At 38.3% G+C, this 18,817-nt stretch overlaps 1 protein-coding gene across 2 annotated transcripts in view; it reads right to left on the bottom strand.

Moving 5' to 3' along the window:
• SCAPER (S-phase cyclin A associated protein in the ER) overlaps positions 1–11,246 on the bottom strand; it is a gene marked incomplete at both ends in the record, with an annotated part of 288,797 nt that extends 277,551 nt beyond the window's left edge. For both annotated transcript variants that reach the window (XM_080692276.1, XM_080692277.1), the window contains 2 exons: positions 6,545–6,661; positions 11,155–11,246. In XM_080692276.1, coding sequence (XP_080548402.1) covers positions 6,545–6,661; positions 11,155–11,246 — 209 coding nt within the window. The remainder of the gene's footprint in view (positions 1–6,544; positions 6,662–11,154) is intronic.
• Between the last annotated feature and the right edge of the window lie 7,571 nt (positions 11,247–18,817).

Here is an 18,817-nt window from a genome sequence, read left to right as displayed (position 1 = left end):
TCCTATCTGCACACTGTATAGGAACTTTTTAAAACAGTTCACCTTTGTCAAAGTTTCCCAAAATTTTATCTTAGTTTTCAAAGAAATAATGAACCCAGGTGTAATGGCACATGCTGTGATCCCAGTACTTGGTAGGCTGAGACAGGAGGATCACAGTTCAAGGACAACCTCAGAAAGTAGTGAGACTCTCATCAACCTAGTGAGACCCTATTTCAAAAATAAAATAAAGATGGGAGTGTAGCTCAGAGGCATTTGCTCCTGAGTTCCGTCTTCATTACCAAATAAAGAAAGAATGGCTCTCTTTTCCCTCATATCACATAGTTTACTTAAAAGTCAAATTATGAGTTAAAAAATTGAACATAACTTGCATACATGGAGTATGTTAATTAACATCATAATTCAGAGTAAACAAAACTCAACCAGGATGAGCAGAAGTGAGTAATATACTAACGGTGGCCTATGAACCACAATTGTTCAACAAGTATTGATTCACAAATAAGTATTTTAAATATGGCAAAATAGAGAAAGACAACACATTTCAGTTCCTCTGAAACTCAAAACTCAACCAGCAAGAAAACTGCTTCTTGGAAAGAGAAGAAAACTAATCATAACTGAGCAGAAGAAAGACAGTAGAAATCTGGTGGAATTGGACACAACTCAGAGAGCAAAGGACTGAAAAGAACTCCACATGTTTCATCTGGTGAGTAGAGGCGGGTGTCATCTTGGCAAGCCCACAACATGGCTGGGACCGTGGGGACCCAGTGGCTCTCAGAGACCAACTCCAGCAAAAAAGAAAGACTACATAGACAATTCACGAAAGAAGAATTTCAGTGGCCAATAAATGCATGAAAAAATGCTCAATCTCATTAGCAATCAGAAACTACCATTAGCAAATCAAAACTACCATGAGATTTCACCTAACTCCAACTAGAATGGCAATCATTCAATCATTCAAAACTCCATCAACAACAAATGCTGGCAAGAATGTGGAGAAGTGGGAACTCTCATACATTCTTGGTGGGACTGCAAATTTGTGCAACCACTTTGGAAAACAGTATGAAGGATCCTCAGAAGAATGGAAACAAATCTACCATATGATCCAGCAATGCCACTTCTGGGTATCTACCTAAAAGAATGGAAACAAAACTACCAAACTAATGCATGTGTATCTTATTTATGGTCACACAATTCACAATTGCCAAACTATGGAACAAGCTAAGATGTCCATCAACAGAAGCCAAGATGTCTATCAACAGATGAATGTATTACAAAACTATGAGAGATGTACACAATGGAATTTTACTCAACCATAAAGAACAAAATCACACTGGGCGTGGTGGCACACACTTGTAATCCCCAATCTTGGGAGGCAGAGACAGGAGGATCGCGCAGGTTTGAAGCCAGCCTCGCTGGCTTAAGAGACCCTGTTTCCAAATAAAAATATAAAAAATAGGTGTCTGGGAGTGTAGCCTGGAGGTAGAAGGGTTTCCAGGAACCCCAGTACCACAAAAAAGAAGAAGAAGAAGAAGAAGAAGAAGAAGAAGAAGAAGAAGAAGAAGAAGAAGAAGAAGAAGAAGAAGAGGAGGAGGAGGAGGAGGAGGAGGAGGAGGAGGAGGAGGAGGAGGAGGAGGAGGAGGAGGAAGAAGAAGAGGAGGAAGAAGAAGAAGAAGACGACGACGACGATCACATCATTTGCAGAGAAATGGATGAACTGGAAAACATTATGCTAAGTGGAATTAGTCAGTCACAAAACAAAAAATCAGATGTTCTCCCTTATATGCAGAAGCTAGGGGGGGGGAAAGGATCTTAGGAGGAACTCTAGACAAAGAAGAAACCATAGATGAACAAATAAGGCAATCTAATTGAGGTGGATAGGAGGGAAAGAGGGAAATTCTCTAATGTACATGCTGTACAATCACAAACATAGCAAAGTCAATCACTAAGCCTAACATGAGGAGGAGGAAGGGGGAAGAAATGGGGTGGGAATTGGGGAAGATATAAAATGAGTGATGTGTGCATGATGCCTCTACCATTTTGTACCCCATTAAGATGTAAAATTATAATGCACCAATAAAAAATTAAAAATCAATAGCCTTTATATATGTCAACCATAAATCCACTGAAAAGAAATCTAGAAAATAATTCCATTCACAATGACCTCAAACCAAGAAATATATATATTTTTTGGTGGTACTGGGGTTCCTGGAAACCCTTCTACCTCTGGACTATACCCAGACCTACTTTATATATTGTTTTGGAAACAGGGTCTCTTAAGCCAGCGATGCTGGCTTCAAACCAGCACGATCCTCCTGTCTCCACCTCCCAAGCGCGGGGATTATAAGCGTGTACCACCACTCCTGACCCAAGAAAATATTTAGGAATAAATCTAACCAAAGAGGTAAAAGACCTCTAGAATTAAAATCATAAAATACTAAAGAAATAAAGCAAAGATATTAGAAGAGGGACAGATCTTCCATGTTCTTGGATAGGGAGAATAAATACTATCAAAATGGCCATTCTATCAAAAGTGATCTACAGAGTCAGTGCAATCCCTAGAAAAGTCTATTTTTTATTTTATATGAAAACAAAAGCAATTCTTAGCAATAATCCAAAGAAATTCTTCACAATAAGCCAAAGCAATTCTTAGCAATAAGACTCATGCAGGAGGCATCACAATTCCTGATTTCAAATTATACTATAGAACTATAGTAATAAAAGCAGCATGGTACTGGCACAAAAACAGACAAAAAGACCAATGGAACAGAAAAGAAGATACAGAAACAAATCCATATACTTATAGAAAACTGTTTTCAACAAAGGTGTCGAACACATACACTGGAGAAAAGACAGCCTTTTCAATAAGTGATGTTGGGAAAATTGGTTATCCATTTGTAGAAAAATGGAATTAAATCCCTACCTCAGACCTAGCACAAGAGTCAACTCGAGATGTTATCGAAGGCCTGGAAATTAGAACAGAAGACTTTGAAAATACTAGAGGAGGGCATATGACCAACACTTCAACACAGCTATTCCCCTGCTAAAATATACGAAGTACTTAAAAGACTTAACACACAAAAAAAAAGCCAGTCAAGAAATGGGCAAGTGAACTAAACATACACTTCACAAGTAAAGAAATACAAATGGCCAATAAATATATTAAAAAATGTTCAACCATTTGCAATCAAAACTACACTAAAATTCAGGTAACCTCAATCAGAACAGCAATCATCAAAAAAAAAAAAAAGTCAAACACTAATAAATGCTGGTGAGGATGTGGGGAATAGGAACTCTTACACACTGCTGGGGGGGTGCAAATTAGTGCAACCACTGTGGAGGTCAGATCATTTGGAATGGCTCTACCATATGACTCAGCTCTACCATTCCTAGGTATCTTTCCAAAGGGTCTGAAATCAGTAAAGTGATACATGCATATCCATGTTCATAACAGCAAAATTCACAATAGCTAAATTATGGAAATAACCTAGGTGTCCAAAAACAGGTGAATAGATTACAAAATTATGGAATAGATATACAATGGAATTCTACTTAACAATAAAGAACAAAATTATATCATCTGCAGGAAAATAGATGATTATGAGAATACTATGTTAAGAGATATTCGCCAGACACAGAAAGTGAAGAGTCATATTTTTTCTCTCATATGTGGAAGCTAAGGAATAATTAGGATACAAGAGGGACTTTAGATAATAGAAGAGAACCCCCAGTGGAGCAAGGGAGGTGGTATAGGGGAGAGGAAGAGAGAGAGAACTTAGGAGGCTGAGACGTGAGGATTGTGCAGGTTCGAGGCCAGCCTCAGCTACTTATTGAGGCTCTCAGCAACTTAGTGAGACTCTGTTTCCAAATAAGTATAAAATAGGTTTGGGAGTGTAGCCCAGAGGTAGAAACCCCCTGGGTTCCATCTCTAGTACTACAAAAAGAAGTATAATAACAGAAATTAAAAATTTACCAGAGGGGCTCACAAGCATATTTTAGCTGACAGAATAAAATATCAGCAAACCTGAAGAAAAGTAAACTGGGATTATCTAGCCTATAAAACAGGAGGAAGCCAGGTATAGTGGTGCACACTTGTAATCCCAGCATTTGGGAGGCTGAGACAGGAGGATTGCGGTTTGTGGCCCACCTCAGCTACTACTTAGTGAGGCCCTTTGCAACTCAATGAAGACTGGTTTCAAAATAAAGAATAAAAAATAGGGCTGGGGGTGTAACTTGGAGGTAGAATGCCCCTGGGTTCTATCCCCAGTACCGAAAAAAAAAAAAAAAAAAAAAAAAAAACCAGATTCCAGACCAGCAACTCAGTTAGACTCTTGGGAAACTCTGCTTCAAAATAAAAAATTAAAAGTATTAGGAGCATAGTTTGGAGGGCCCCAGGTTCAAGCCCCAATAATACATACATACATACATACATACATACACACACACACACATACATACATACACACACACATACATACATTCATATCTCCCAAACTTGCCAAATATGATGAAAAGTTCTACCCTATGCATCCAACAGACACAGCAAACTCCAAGTAGGACAAACTCAGAGATCCACAGGTAGTTTGACATCCGTGTCAAATTATCAAAAGACAATGACAAAGAAAATCTTTAAAACATCAAGAAGGAGAAGACAATTAAAGGCCTTAATAAGAATAACAGCTGATTGCTCATCAGAAACCATGAAAGCCAGAAGGCAATATAATAATATATTCAAAGTACTGAAAAAAGTTTACGAACCAAGAATACTAGGTACTACAAAACTATGCTTCCAAAACTGAACAGTAAACTAAGAAATTACTAGATAAACAAAAATTGCAAAAATCTGTCTCTAGTACATCTGCTTAATAAGAAATACTAAAGGAATCCTTTGGGCTGAAATGAGAGGACACTAGACATTAACTTGAAGCCATAGGAAGAAATAAAGAGCATGAGTTTTAAAAAATACTAGAGAAGGTAACTACACAGGCAAATAAAAAGACAGATAAAAATCAGTTTTGGGTTATAAGTTTGTTCTTATAAGTGATTCAAAAAACATCAATCAGCCAGGCGTGGTGGCGCACGCTTGTAATCCCCGCACTTGGGAGGCGGAAACAGGAGGATGCACAGGTTCAAAGCCAGCCTCGCTGGCTTAAGAGACCCTGTTTCCAAATAAAAATATAAAATAGGTCTGGGAGTGTAGCCTGCCGTTAGAAGGGCTTCCAGGAACCCCAGTACCACCAAAAAAAAAAAAACCCCATCAATTATAAAACTGCTGACAGAGTTAAAATGTATAAGAATGTCATTCTATGACAATAACAATCTGTAATGTGAGATTTAGATTCTTACTTATGAGAAGTACAAGCTCTTAACATTAATAATTTGGCATAAAATATGTTAACACATCTTAATCTTTGGAACACTAATTATCTTCATATATACTGCATTTAATAAAAGCTAAATATTACTCTCCTAGTTTGTTTGGGGGAGGGAGTCTGGGTATGGAACCCAGGGTCATTCAACCTCTGAGCTACACCCTCTGCCCTATTTTTATTCTTTATTTTTGAAACAGGGTCTAAGTTGCAGAGGGCCTCACTAAGTAACTGAGACTGTCTGCGAACCTCAGTCCTCTGGTCTCAGCCTCCCAAATGCTGGTACGCCCGGCTCTCCTAGTTTTTTTAAAAACTTTTTATTTGGACAATTCCAAACATATACACAATGTAGGAAGACAGGTCCCCTTGCTCAACCAAGTTCTCTCCACTCTGGCTTGAAATTTTCAGGAAGAATGTATCAGGAATATAACATCCTGAAACAAAGAGAACTGTCCAGACCAACCAGGTTTTGTCCTTATCTGCCTAGAACAGCATATTCTACAACACATGGACTCAGCAATTCTAATGACATCAGTGTATAAAACTCAGTGGAGCAGGGCATGGTGGCGCACGCCTATAATCCCAGTACCTGGGAGGCTGAAACAGGGGGACTGCAGGTTTGAAGACACCCTTAGCAAGTAGTGAGAACCTCATCGAGACCCTGCTTCAAAACAACAAACAAACAAAAATGGCTGAGACCACACCTCGGAAGTAAAATGCCCCTGGGATCAATCTCCTGAAGCACCAAAACAAAAAATTAAAAAGCCTCAGAGTGGAATACTGGGGTGATAAGAAGTAAAGCCCAAATAGATAAGACACATCGGACCTGGGCAATTTTCCTAAGCTTGAGAGGATCATTTTGCCATGGATCCTAGGCTTTGGGTTATTCTATTTGTGAGTTAAAAAGTTGCTTTGCCTGATTCATTGTACAAGTACTCTGTCTTGTCAGTCTCGTGCTCAGGCAACTGGGTTTGAGCAAAACCTCCTCCAGATCTGAAATCTTAGTGGAAACTGGGCGGTGTTTCCAGCCCTTCCTGGCATTGCTAGCTAGTGCCCCCTCACAGGAGCTAGAACCTGTGCACAGTATTCTGCTCAACACATAAACATATTTCTATGGTGAAATATCAGTTTTATAATTTACTCTAATACAAGCCTTAGTAGGCTTTTTAAGTTCATCTCACCCAAAATTTAAGCTTCTTCGAGCATTTGATGTTACATTCATTCTATCTGTTGATGGACTTGGGATCACATGACGTCCTGGAGACATCTTCTTTACTTCCCATGCCAGAGACGTTGGTCTGCCAATTCAAGACATACAGCAGATTAAATTAACACAGAAAAGGGGGAAACACACTGATCTTTGCTCTTGGTTGTTAATGAGTGAAAACATAACTAATTATGTTTTTTTTCCTATAGCATTTTTTACCAGAAAAGTACCATTCTACCAGTGAGAAATCACAGAAGGGCCAGGTATGGTGGCATATTCCCGTAATCCCCGAATTTGGGAAGCTGAGACAAGAGATTGCATGTTCAAAGAGAGCCTCAGCTATCTTTGTAGGGAGACACTCAAGAAACCTAGTAAGATCCTGTCTCAAAAAAATAAGAAGGGGCTGGGCATGGTGGCGCACGCTTGTAATCCCTGCGCTTGGGAGGCGGAGACAGGAGGATCGCACAGGGTCGAAGCCAGCCTTGCTGACTTAAGAGACCCTGTTTCCAAATAAAAAATATAAAATAGGTCTGGGAGTGTAGCCCGGAGGTAGAAAGGCTTCCAGGAATCCCAGTACCACCAAAATAAGTAAATAAATAAATAGCATTCATTTGCCAGGCGTGGTGGCGCACTCTGTAATCCCCGCACTTGGGAGGTGGAGACAGGGGGATCTCGCAGGTTTGAAGCCAGCCACACTGGCTTATGAGACCCTGTTTCCAAATAAAAATATAAAATAGGTCTGGGAGTGTACCCTGGAGGTAGAAGGGCTTCCTGGATCCCCAATACCACCAAAAATAATAAATAAATAAATAAATAAATAAATAAATAAATAAATAAATAAGGCTGGGGTAGAATGCCCCTGGGTTCAACTGGAGGTAAGGAGGGAGAAAGGGAGAGGAGGGAGGAAGGAAGAAGGGCGGGAGGAAGGAAGAAGGGTGGGAGAAAGGGGAGGAGCCAACATGGCCCAGGATTTTCCATACAGTACAGCAAAGTACAAGAACTGTACTTTTCAAAAGAGGCATAGGGTTATAGGGGCATGGGATATCCTTCTTATAATTTACAAGCCTCCACACACCCATGTCAAAAACAGTAAGGCAACGGTACAGCTCAGTATGGTGGTGCACACCAATAATCCTAGTCCTTAGGAGGGTGAGACAGGAAGGATACAGGTTCAAGGACAGCCCTCAGCAATGTAATGAAACTCTCAGAAACTGATCATGGTTCACAGCCAGCCGCAACCACTTTGTGAGGCCCTCTGCAACTCAGTGAGACCCTGTTTCAAAATAAAGAATAAAAAATAGGGTGTAGCTTGAAGGTAGAATGCCCCTGGGTTCCATCCCCAGTACCGCAAAAAATAAATAAATAAATAAATAAAGAATAAATCACCCATGATAGTTGGAGCATAAAATATTTCATTGCTCTTTGTTGGAGAAGCTAAGAAATGTAACTTAACACCTATTCCTCCTCCTCTATTAGCCCCAGAGCCAGGTGACTGGGTACACAGCTCTACTAAAATGTTTTCCTTAAGCAATATCTCCTCTGCTCTTATCCCCTCAGTCATATCACACCACTACCCTGAGTCCCCTACAGCTTACTCTCCATTCAATCTAGGGATTATGATGATTTTTTTTCCTCTCCTTAAAAAGTACATGCTTGGCCGAGCATGGTGGCACACACTTGTAATCCCACACTTGAGAGGCTGAGACAGAAGGATCGCATAGGTTCGAAGCCAGCCTCAGCTACTTAGTGAGGCTCTCACCAACTTAGTGAGACCCTGTTTCCAAATAAAATATAAAAATAGGTCTGGGGGTATAGCCCAGAGGTAGAAGGCCTCTGGGTTCTACCCACAATATCACCCAAAAAAAATAATAAAATGCACGCTTGTAACCCCAGCATTTGAGAGGCTGAGACAGGAGAATCTGGATTCATGGCCAGCCTCAGATACTTAGTGAGGCCCTCCACAACTTAGTGAGACCCTGTTTCCAAATAAAGAATAAAAAGTAGGGATGAGGGTGTAGCTTGAGAGTAGAATGTACCTAGGTTCCATGACCAGTACCGAAAAAAAAAAAAAAGTGATACTGTTAGAAAACAAGACAAATCAGATAAGCTATTATTCATAAGTCTAAAAGCTTTTGAAAATTTTTTGGAAATTTGCTACGCCTTTCAGAAAGGCTATAACAAATTATACTTCCATCAGATCAAGAGTGTATGGCTGGGCGTGGTGGTGCACACTTGTAATCCCAGCGCTTGGGAGGCTAAGACAGAAGGATCCCACAGGTTCAAAGCCAGCCTGTGCTACGTAGTGAGGCGCTCAGCAACTTGGTGAGACCCTGTTTCCAAAGAAAATATAAAATAGGTCTGGGCGTACAGGCTGGAAGTAGAAAGCCCCTGGGTTTCACCCCCAGTACCACAAAAAAAAAAAAAAAAAAAAAAAAAGTGTCTTATCCCCTTCTTCCTTGCCAACAATATCTTCTTTAAAATTTTTCATTGGCCGGGCGTGGTGGCGCACACTTGTAATCCCCGCACTTGGGAGGCAGAAACAGGAGGATCGCGCAGGTTCGAAGCCAGCCACGCGCACTGGTTTAGGAGACCCTGTTTCCAAATAATAATGTAAAAAAGTAGGTCTGGGAGTATAGCCCAGAGGTCGAAGGGCTTCCAGGAACCCCAGTACCACCAAAAAAAAAAAAAAAAAAAAATTTTTCATTGGCAAAATGGCATATCACTGTTTCTTTAAAAATTATATATATATTATCACAACTAATAAAAATGTTATTACCATCCATTTTAACTTTTTCTTTTGGAATTTGTGTATTGTATCTTGCCCCATTTTTTCCATTGGGATTTGTATCATTTTCTAATTGATTTGAAATAGTTTACCAATACTATTTTTGCTATTATAGCTACAAATCCACTGGCATAGGTGTTGCAACCATTCTTTTTTTTTTTTTTTTTTTTTTTTTTTTTTTTTTGGTGGTACTGGGGTTCCTGGAAGCCCTTCTACCTCCAGGCTACACTCCCAGACCTATTTTTACATTTTTATTTGGAAACAGGATCTCCTAAGCCAGCGCGTGCAGCTGGCTTCGAACCTGCGCGATCCTCCTGTCTCCGCCTCCCAAGCGCGGGGATTACAAGCGTGCACCACCACGCCAGGCAACCATTCATTTTTTAATTTGATTTTTTTACATATAAAGGCTTACTTGCTTCTTATTGAATCAAGTGAATCAATATTTTCTTTATAGTTTACACATTTGTCCAGCAAACTCCTATCAATAGGAAACAGCTATCAATACTGTCTTCTTTAAATATTTACAATTTGTTTCTAACCTTTATTTTTATTTATTTAATATTGGTTAATTTTAGTGTGTGTGTGTGTGCACACCAGCGTGCATGGGTGTGTGCGTGCATGCATGTGTGGTGTACTGGGGCTTAAACCCAGAAGCATTCTACTTTCAAGCTATACACCAGCCCAATTGGAAACACGATCTCTCTAGATTGATGAGCACCTCACTACTTGCTGAGGCCGTCCTCAAACCTGCAATCCTCCTATCAAAGCCTCCCAAGTACTGAGACTACAGGCATGTGGCAGCATGCCTGGCTCTGCCTCAGTTTTATTCTTGAACCATGAAGGGAGAACAGGAAAGGTAACTAGTCTGGTAAGTTTGGAGTTACACCTGAATCTTTGTCAATACAATTTTCAAAGCAGCTACCTCTGGCTGATTGAAATTTGTGGGAGAAGTCTGTTGTTTTTTTAAATACTTTGGCAGTCTCATTATAAACCCATTTTGAATACAAAAAAATCAAAGTACTTTAATAAAAACAAAGGAAAAGAAAATAAATACTTCATGTAAAGATATAAACTATGCAAGATCAAGGGCATCCAAGAGGAAGAGAAAAACTAAAATCAAGGCTCATGTGGATGAGACCTAGAATAAATAGGCTTTAAAGCAACACCATGGAGCTTTTTAAGACCTCATGATTTCTCTCATAGGTGCTTTTCTCTGTAAAACTACCCCATTTTATTTCACCCTCCTTTTACTCTGTTTATCATCAAAGGGCAATATAGCTACAGTTCCATATCAGTATAATGATCTCTTGGCTTCTTTTAACCCAGTAAAGGAACATACTCCCAGTTCCAATCACCTATTACCAAGGGATGGGGTAAAACTGATTGATGGAACTGTCAATGAGACAAGAGGAAAAAAAGTTATCAAAACTTTTCATCATGAGTCAGGTGCAAGGAATGCACATCTATAATCTCAGCTACTTAGGAGGTAGAGGCAGAAGGATCCCTGAAGAAGATATACTGTTATCTTTCCCAGTACCAAAAAAAAAAAATTCATCATAATAAATAAAATGCTAAACAGATCAGCTTAACAATTTCCTGGATTTGGTTTCCTGTGGATACAACTCTCTGGATTTGCCTCTTGGGAATCCTTTGTACTCTGGATTCCCCATGAGGCTAACATGAGAAAAAAGGTGCATTCTCTAGGAGGTGTTCCACTCACTGATACTGAATCAAGATTACATTCAGTGATCACTATGGCAACTGCTGGCTATATAAATATAAATACTAGAGTGCATTACCTGCTTTGAGCATCTGTCTTCTCTAGCTTTTCCTGAAGCTGAATCCAGTCAATCAATGCTTTGAAATCTCTCACATAGTTGTCCAGCATCATTAATACCTCCTAATTTAAACAAAAAATAATCAACTCTCGTTTGGAAAGTAAAAGTTTCAAGAAAACAAAGTGAAGGATTTTTAAATTAATAATTTTTACATTACATTCATTGAAGAATTTGCATTACCCACTGATAAAGTTTTTGTTCTTTCTGGTTTTTTTTTTCTTTTTTTACTGTTTGTTAAGATAGTAAGGATATGAAGTCAAGAAGTCTAAAAAGCAAGAAATAACACTGATATGCTTTCTCAAGATATCCCCAAATAGTAATCTTTCACATCTTCTTGTAGAGTTAATGTACAGAAAAGTACATGAAATTTAAGTGTACAAATAAATTATCACAATGAAAAACCCAGGTGAACACCACAAAGTACACAAATATAAACAGATAAACTATTAAAAAGCAAAGGTTACTGGGCATAGTGGCGCATGATTATAATCCCCGCGCTTGGGAGGCAGAGACAGGAGGATCACGCAGGTTCGAAGCCATCCACGCGCACTGGCTTAGGAGACCCTGTTTCTGAATAAAAATGTAAAAATAGGTCTGGGAGTGTAGCCCGGAGGTAGAAGGGCTTCCAGGAACACCAGTAGCACAAAAAAAAAAAAAAAAGCAAAGGTCAATGTAAATACCACATATGACAAAGAATATAACAATACCAGTCTGAAAGTCCTTTGACATCTCCCAATCCTTAGCCCATCCCTCCTATAGGGTGAACACTACTTTGGCTTCCAGTATGACATCTTATCGAATTGCCCTACCTAGTACTTCTAGTACCAGTATAAATATCAAGTATTGAGTATTGGTAGTGAAAAGAGACGGCATGTCAGATTCCTGGTCTTACAGAGAAAGCTTTCCAACTATGAAGTTAACTGTGGGTTTACCTTTTGGGAATCTGAGCCCAGGGGCATTCTGCCTCCAAGTCATACCGCCAGCCCTATTTTATTTTTTATTTGAAAACAGAGTCTCACTAAGTTGCTGAGGCAGCTTTTCTAATTCTTTATTGCCTAATAATTCTCCACTATCCTAAGCTTTCAGAAGATTTGTTATAAATCATCTAAATTTTCTATTTGAAGCTAGGCATGGTGGCACACACTTGTAATCCCAGCATTTGGGAGGCTGAGATAGGAAGATCGCGGTTCAAAGACGGCCTCAGCTTGGTAGTGACGCCCTTTGCAATTCAGTGAGACCCTGTTTCAAAATAAAGAATAAAAAATAGGGACTTCCGGGAAGATGGCAACCGAGAAAAGCAGGGCTTAAGAACCCCGCTAACAAACAATCTCCATTACTACAAAATCAGCGCCTTTCATAGCCAGAAAACACCATCACCAGAGAAACAAAAAAATCACCAGGCTCCAGAGAGGAGGGGGGACTCAGAACGGAGCTCAGAGCCACAGAGGAGATACACCGGCCTCACGCCCGAGGACGCGGCAGCAGCGCCTTACTGCCGGCGGAAGCGGCGAGTTCACCGGATGGCTACGGCTACAGACCAACGCACTCAACAGCTCACCAGGCTCCAGAGAGAAACGAAAGACAGTGAGCTGAGGGACTCAGAGCGGAGCTCAAAACCAGAGAAGAAATAGGCCAGCTTCACAGCCGTGGGCATGGCAGCGGCGCCATATTGCCACCAGCGGCATCAGCAGCGAATTCACTGAGTCCACTACAGCTCCATCTGCGTACTCAACAACAGTGAGTCAAATTGTGGCCCCAGAGAAGAAATCCCAGTACTGCACTCCCAGGGACTTGACCCAGTGGGGGAGTGGCAGTGGCTGAGATATCACACCTTAGGAGAATGCCCAACCGGGCACCCCCCATAGTCTAAAGCAGCCTCTATCGACTCCCTGGGTCTGAGACTCTGTGTAAAGAGAGTCTTTACCCAGTAAAGGAGTAGTGGTGACTGAGATACCACAGACTCGAGATCCAGAGCACCTTAAGTGAAGTCATAGTGACCCAAGGGAAGAACCCAGAGAAGGCACAAACTTTCGAAATCATGGGAAAGAGGAATAACAATGGAGCAATGAATGCCCACAACCCCACAACATCAGAACCTGATAAAACAGAAATTCAGAGATTTCTAGAAGATCAAATCAGGAAAATAACTGTAGAAATAATAGAGGTGTTTTGAAAAGAATTCAGAGAGAGCCAAAAAGAGATAAAGGATGCAATTAATGAAGTAAAGGCCTCAATTCAAAGTACAAACAACCGATTAGACCACATGGAGAATAGAATCTCGCTCTTAGAAGATGATCAATCCAAAAATGAATGCATAGTTTCTAATCTAGAAAAAAATATCCAACAGCAGGAGTCTGACATTGAAGAAATATGGGTCCATTTTAAGAGAGCTAACCTAAGAATAATTGGAATAGAGGAGGGAAAAGAGGGTGAAACCAAAGGGATCAACAATCTCTTCAAGGAAGTAGTAGCAGAAAATTTTCCAAACATAGAGCAAGAGGTTGATACACAGGTCCAGGAAACTTATAGAACTCCCTTTAGACAGGATCGGAGAAGAGGATCCCCACGCCACATAATTGTCAAAATGACCAATGTGGAAGCCAAGCAGAGAATCTTAAAGGCAACAAAAACAAAGGGCCGAGTGACATTCAGAGGCAAACCAATTAGAATCACTCCAGACTTCCCAAACCAAGTTATGAGAGCCAGAAGGGCTTAGAGTAACATATTCCAAACTCTGAAAGAAAACAACTTCCAGCCAAAAATGTCCTACCCAGCAAAACTTTCTATCAAATTAGATGGAGAAATAAGAAGCTTCCATGACAAACAGAAACTGAAGGAATTTATGTCTTCAAAACCAGTGCTAGAGAAAATACTCAAAGAGATTAACTACAAAGAAGAAATAGGTAACATACACCAGAACCAGAGAAACAAGATTTTCCATCCAACAGACAACTAAGATTAGTTATCTGTGGAGATTCATCATTTATGTTAGTCTTTTACCTATCTCTAAATTGTATTGTTTGCTTTGATTGTTAATTTTTAGGATTTCTAGTTGGAATATTAATATACCTTCAGATATAGCATTTGGAAATATTTTATCCCATTCTATCAGTAACTTTTACCTCTGTTTACATTGTCTTTGGATATACAATATTTTTTTAATTTTTTTAGGGAGTTTATTTACCCTTCTGTTGCCTGTGCCATTGAAATCATATCCAAGAAATCACTGCCAATTTCAATGTTGTGAGGTTTTATGACCCAGATTTTCTTCTAAAAGTTTATAGTCTTAAGATTTATATTTAGGTCTTTTATCTATTTTGAGTTAATATTTGTATATGGGATTAGGTAAGGGTCCAATTTTATTCTTTTTCATGTAATTATTATTTTTCAACAATATTTAGTTAAAAGATTATTATTTCCCCCACCAAATGTTCGTGGAAACCTTGTCAAAAATAACTTGACAATATATGGAAGAATTTAGCTCTAGGCTTTTATTTAACTCCAATGGTTTATATATCTGCCTTTAGAACAGTACTACACTGTTTCAATTATTGTAGCTTTATATGGCTTGAAATCAGAAAATATAAATCTTCTAGCTTTGTTCTTTTTTGAGATCGTTTTGGGTATCGAGTCCATATTCCATAGTAGGATAGATTTTTTTCTGAAAAATAAATACATAAATATATGATAGTATCACCTAAAAATATATATATATTTTCTGGTAAGAAAGAAAGCAAAAAAAAAAGAAATATTATCTTTAAGTTATCAAAAGCTTGGTATCAGACAAATGAAACTGTTATGTGAGATTATCATTTTTAATTTTGGATAAATTGCTATAATACTAGATGTCAACCACTAAGCCAAGCATGGGAAGGAGGAATGGGGAGGGAATGGGGTGGAGACTGGGTGGGGGCTGACTAGGCGATGTGTGCATGTAGGTCTACAAATGTTTTTTTGTATCCCACTATGATGTATGAATACAGTGCATCAATAAAAATTTTAAAAAAATTAAAAAATAAAAGTCAAAAAAAATAGGGCTGAGGGTGTCACTCAGAGGTAGAATGCCCCTGAGATCCACCCCAGAACTGCAAAAAATAAATAAATAAATATAAATTTTCTATGTGTCCTCAATGGGATAGAAAAGAACTGAATTGCCTAGTTTATCACTACTGAAAGCAGAAGTTTCTCCACTCAAATACTTTTTTCACTTATTTGGGTAAAGAAATATATGCCATGTTAATTCAATATACAGATAAAATGAAGCTATAATAAGAGAATCCGAAACCAGAAAAGCACAAACTGGTATTATTTGATATAATCACTTCTCACATGTGCTATTAAATTCTTGAAAGGTGACTAGTCTGAATTGACTTAAATCAAAATACATATATGTAATATCTTAATAGTGATCATACTGATTACAGCTAGAAAGATATTCTAGATATATTAGGCTAAATAAAATTTATTATTAAAATTAATCTCACCTGTTTCTTTTTACATTCTTAATGCAGCTAATAGAACATTTAAAGTACACAGTGGTTCACATTTTATTTCCAATTATCATCACTACTCTAGACACTCTAGTAATTTTAGGCAAATATAAAAAGATGAAATTGTGAAATAAAAATTTTCAGGTTGTACACTTTGATCTTGAAGTTAATTGTACATGTACAGAACTGGAAGAAAGCTGACCTTAATCATACAGGACACATACATAACCATGGTAACACTGGGCACACATACAGGCACACAGAACTAAAACTGACAGAAGAAAACAGAGGAAAAGCTCTGACACTGGTCTTGGCAGTGATCTGGTTTTAGTAAGTCCCCAAAAGCATTGGCAACCAAGGCAAAAGTAGACTAATGAGATTACATCACACTAAGAAGTTTCTGCATAGCTAAAAAAACAAAGTGAAGAAATACCCTATGGAAAGAAAGAAAGTATCTGCAAGCCATACATCTGATGAGGGGCTAATATCCAAAATACATGAGAAATTCAACTCATTAACAAGAGACCAAATAACTGGATTTTAAAAATTGGTAAAGGTCTAAAAAGACAGTCCTCAAATGAAGACAGACAAATGGTTAACATGTACATGAGAAGTTACTCATCATCACTAATCATGAGAGTAATAGAAATAAAAACCACAGGCTATTATTTTTTTAAAAAATATGAAATGTAAGCACTGGTAAAGACATGAGAAAAGCAAACTCTAGTACAGTATTGGTAGGAATGTAAAGTAGTACAGCCATTACAGAAAACAGTATGGAAGTATCTCAAAAAATTAAAAATAGAATGACCATAAGATCCAGCAATTCCACTGCTAGGTACATATCCAATGAAATAAAATTGGTATGTCAAGGAGATATCAAGATTTCATGTTCACTGTACCATTATACAGAATAACCAAGATAATGCATCATGTATCATTAAAGTCATCTAAATTTCAACATAAGAAAACTAGAAAAAAATTAAATCCAAAATGACTGGAATAAAAATCCATTAATAGAGTAAAGGCTGGTGCTCTGAACAGATTAATAAAATCAATAAGCATCTAATCAAGCTAATAAATAGATATTACATGAATTATGAATATCAGAAACGAAAGCGATAACCAGGCTTGGTGGTGCACACTTATAATCCCTGTGCTTGGGAGGCTGAGACAGGAGGATCACAGGTTTGAACCCAACTTCAGCAACATTAATGAGCCTCTCAAAAACCTAGAAAGACCCTGATTCCAAATAAAAAATAAAGTAGGTCTAGGGGTACAGATCAGAGGTACAGTGCCGCTAGGTTCAATACCTAGCAAAACCAAAAAATAAATAAATTCTGCGCATTTGAAAAAGATAATTTTGGCACTAATTAATTATATATCTAAATGTACTTTATATGTTATGTAAGAAACTGTATTAAAGCACAAGCTAAGCCAGGTGTGGTAGTGCACACTTGTAATTCAAGCACTTAGAAGGCTGAGAGAAAGATCAGAAGTTTACAGCCAGCCTCAGCTATTTAAGTTCTCCACAACTTAATGAGATCTTGTTTTAAAATAAAGAATAAAGCCAGGCGCAGTGGCGCACACTTGTAATCCTCGCACTTGGGAAGCAGAGACAGGAGGATCGCGCAGGTTTGAAGCTAGCCTTGCTGGCTTAAGAGACCCTGTTTCCAAATAAAAATATAAAAAATAGGTGTCTGGGAGTGTAGCCTGGAGGTAGAAGGGTTTCCATGAACCCCAGTACCACCAAAAAATAAATAAATAAATAAAAATTAAAAAGAATAAAAAATAGGGCTGGGAGTTTAGCTCAGTGGTAAAATGTCCTTGGGTTCAATCACCAGTAATGCAAAATAGAAAAAATAAACAAACAAGTAAGTAAAAATAAAGCAAAGCTCCTTTGCTCAGGAATAAGAAACTGATATTTAGTGCAACTATGTGTATAAGTATTAGTACATCAATAAAGCTATCATTAAAATGTGTAAGAAAGAAATTTAAACTGTGCTCATCACCATCTCATACAATTCTCACCTTACCATCAAGACATACATACCAGTCTCAATTTACTAAGACAACTTTCCAATAGTCTCAGAAAAAGATCATCAAAAAATTCTAACAGCTATAAATATGTAATTTGTATATTAAATACATTACTTTCCCATAACTAAGTCTTAGTCTGACTTTATAGAATCAGTGTCAAAGACTTCAAAAATATATACTACCTTAGAAATCAGACCCCAAAATATTATATGCCAAGTTACTTACAAGTTAAATATGGTACCACCCTACCAGTCATAAAAGTTGTATTCTACTTTAAAAGATTTCTGAATAAAGAAATATTGTTTATTTTCTTTTAAAGTTAATCCCTTGTGCTAAATCACTGGTAATAAAAGTCTTCTGCAATCAGGAAAAGGACAAATTTTAAAAGTATAGTTGGCTTCCTTCTCTCAATTCTACTAATATAATTCAAATTGTTAAATTAAATTCATTCAACTTACACCACCTACATGCAGGCACAGAAAGACTTAATTTAGAATAATTTATTTTGAAAGTTTTCTACTGATTTCCCTTTTGGCTAAAAATAAAACTCTACAGGGCAAGAATACAAGCAGCTACATTTCTGATACTAAATGGCACAGAGAAAGTACATTTAAGTGACTTAAAAAGCTTATTTTAGGGAATGCTTAGCTCCACATTATCAAAAATGATCAAAATGATACCAGGCTGCTGTAATCTGAGACGTGTTATGAACAAGGGAATACAAACAAGACAAGCAGCTGGAGCAACCTCACGGTCACTGATGCACGTCTTTCTTCCCAACGCTATGAAGGCCATTTTTTCAAGCAGGATGAAACAGAACAAAAGTGGCTCTGAAAGTAATGTTGTAGGCATTCAGATAACTACATAGAGATGTACAGCTAAAATTACCAATTAGTTTACCAATTGGCTGCAACGGATTCGATTGGTTTGTAATTAATTCTACTTACTGGAGCACAGAGCAGGATGGTTGGCGCCACCCCTTTGTCCTCCTGACACACAATACTAGCACACAGGCCCGGGGCCCAGGACATCAATGCCGCCCTCCAGCTCAGCCACAGAAATGAGCACGGTGCTGTGCTCCTGTGGTGATCAAG

This window comes from Muscardinus avellanarius (assembly GCF_963383645.1).
Source record: "Muscardinus avellanarius genome assembly, chromosome: 3".
NCBI classification, from domain to species: Eukaryota; Metazoa; Chordata; class Mammalia; order Rodentia; family Gliridae; genus Muscardinus; species Muscardinus avellanarius.
The sequence above is the reverse complement of the archived record's forward strand: the minus strand, read 5'-3'. Positions and strand labels throughout refer to the sequence as shown.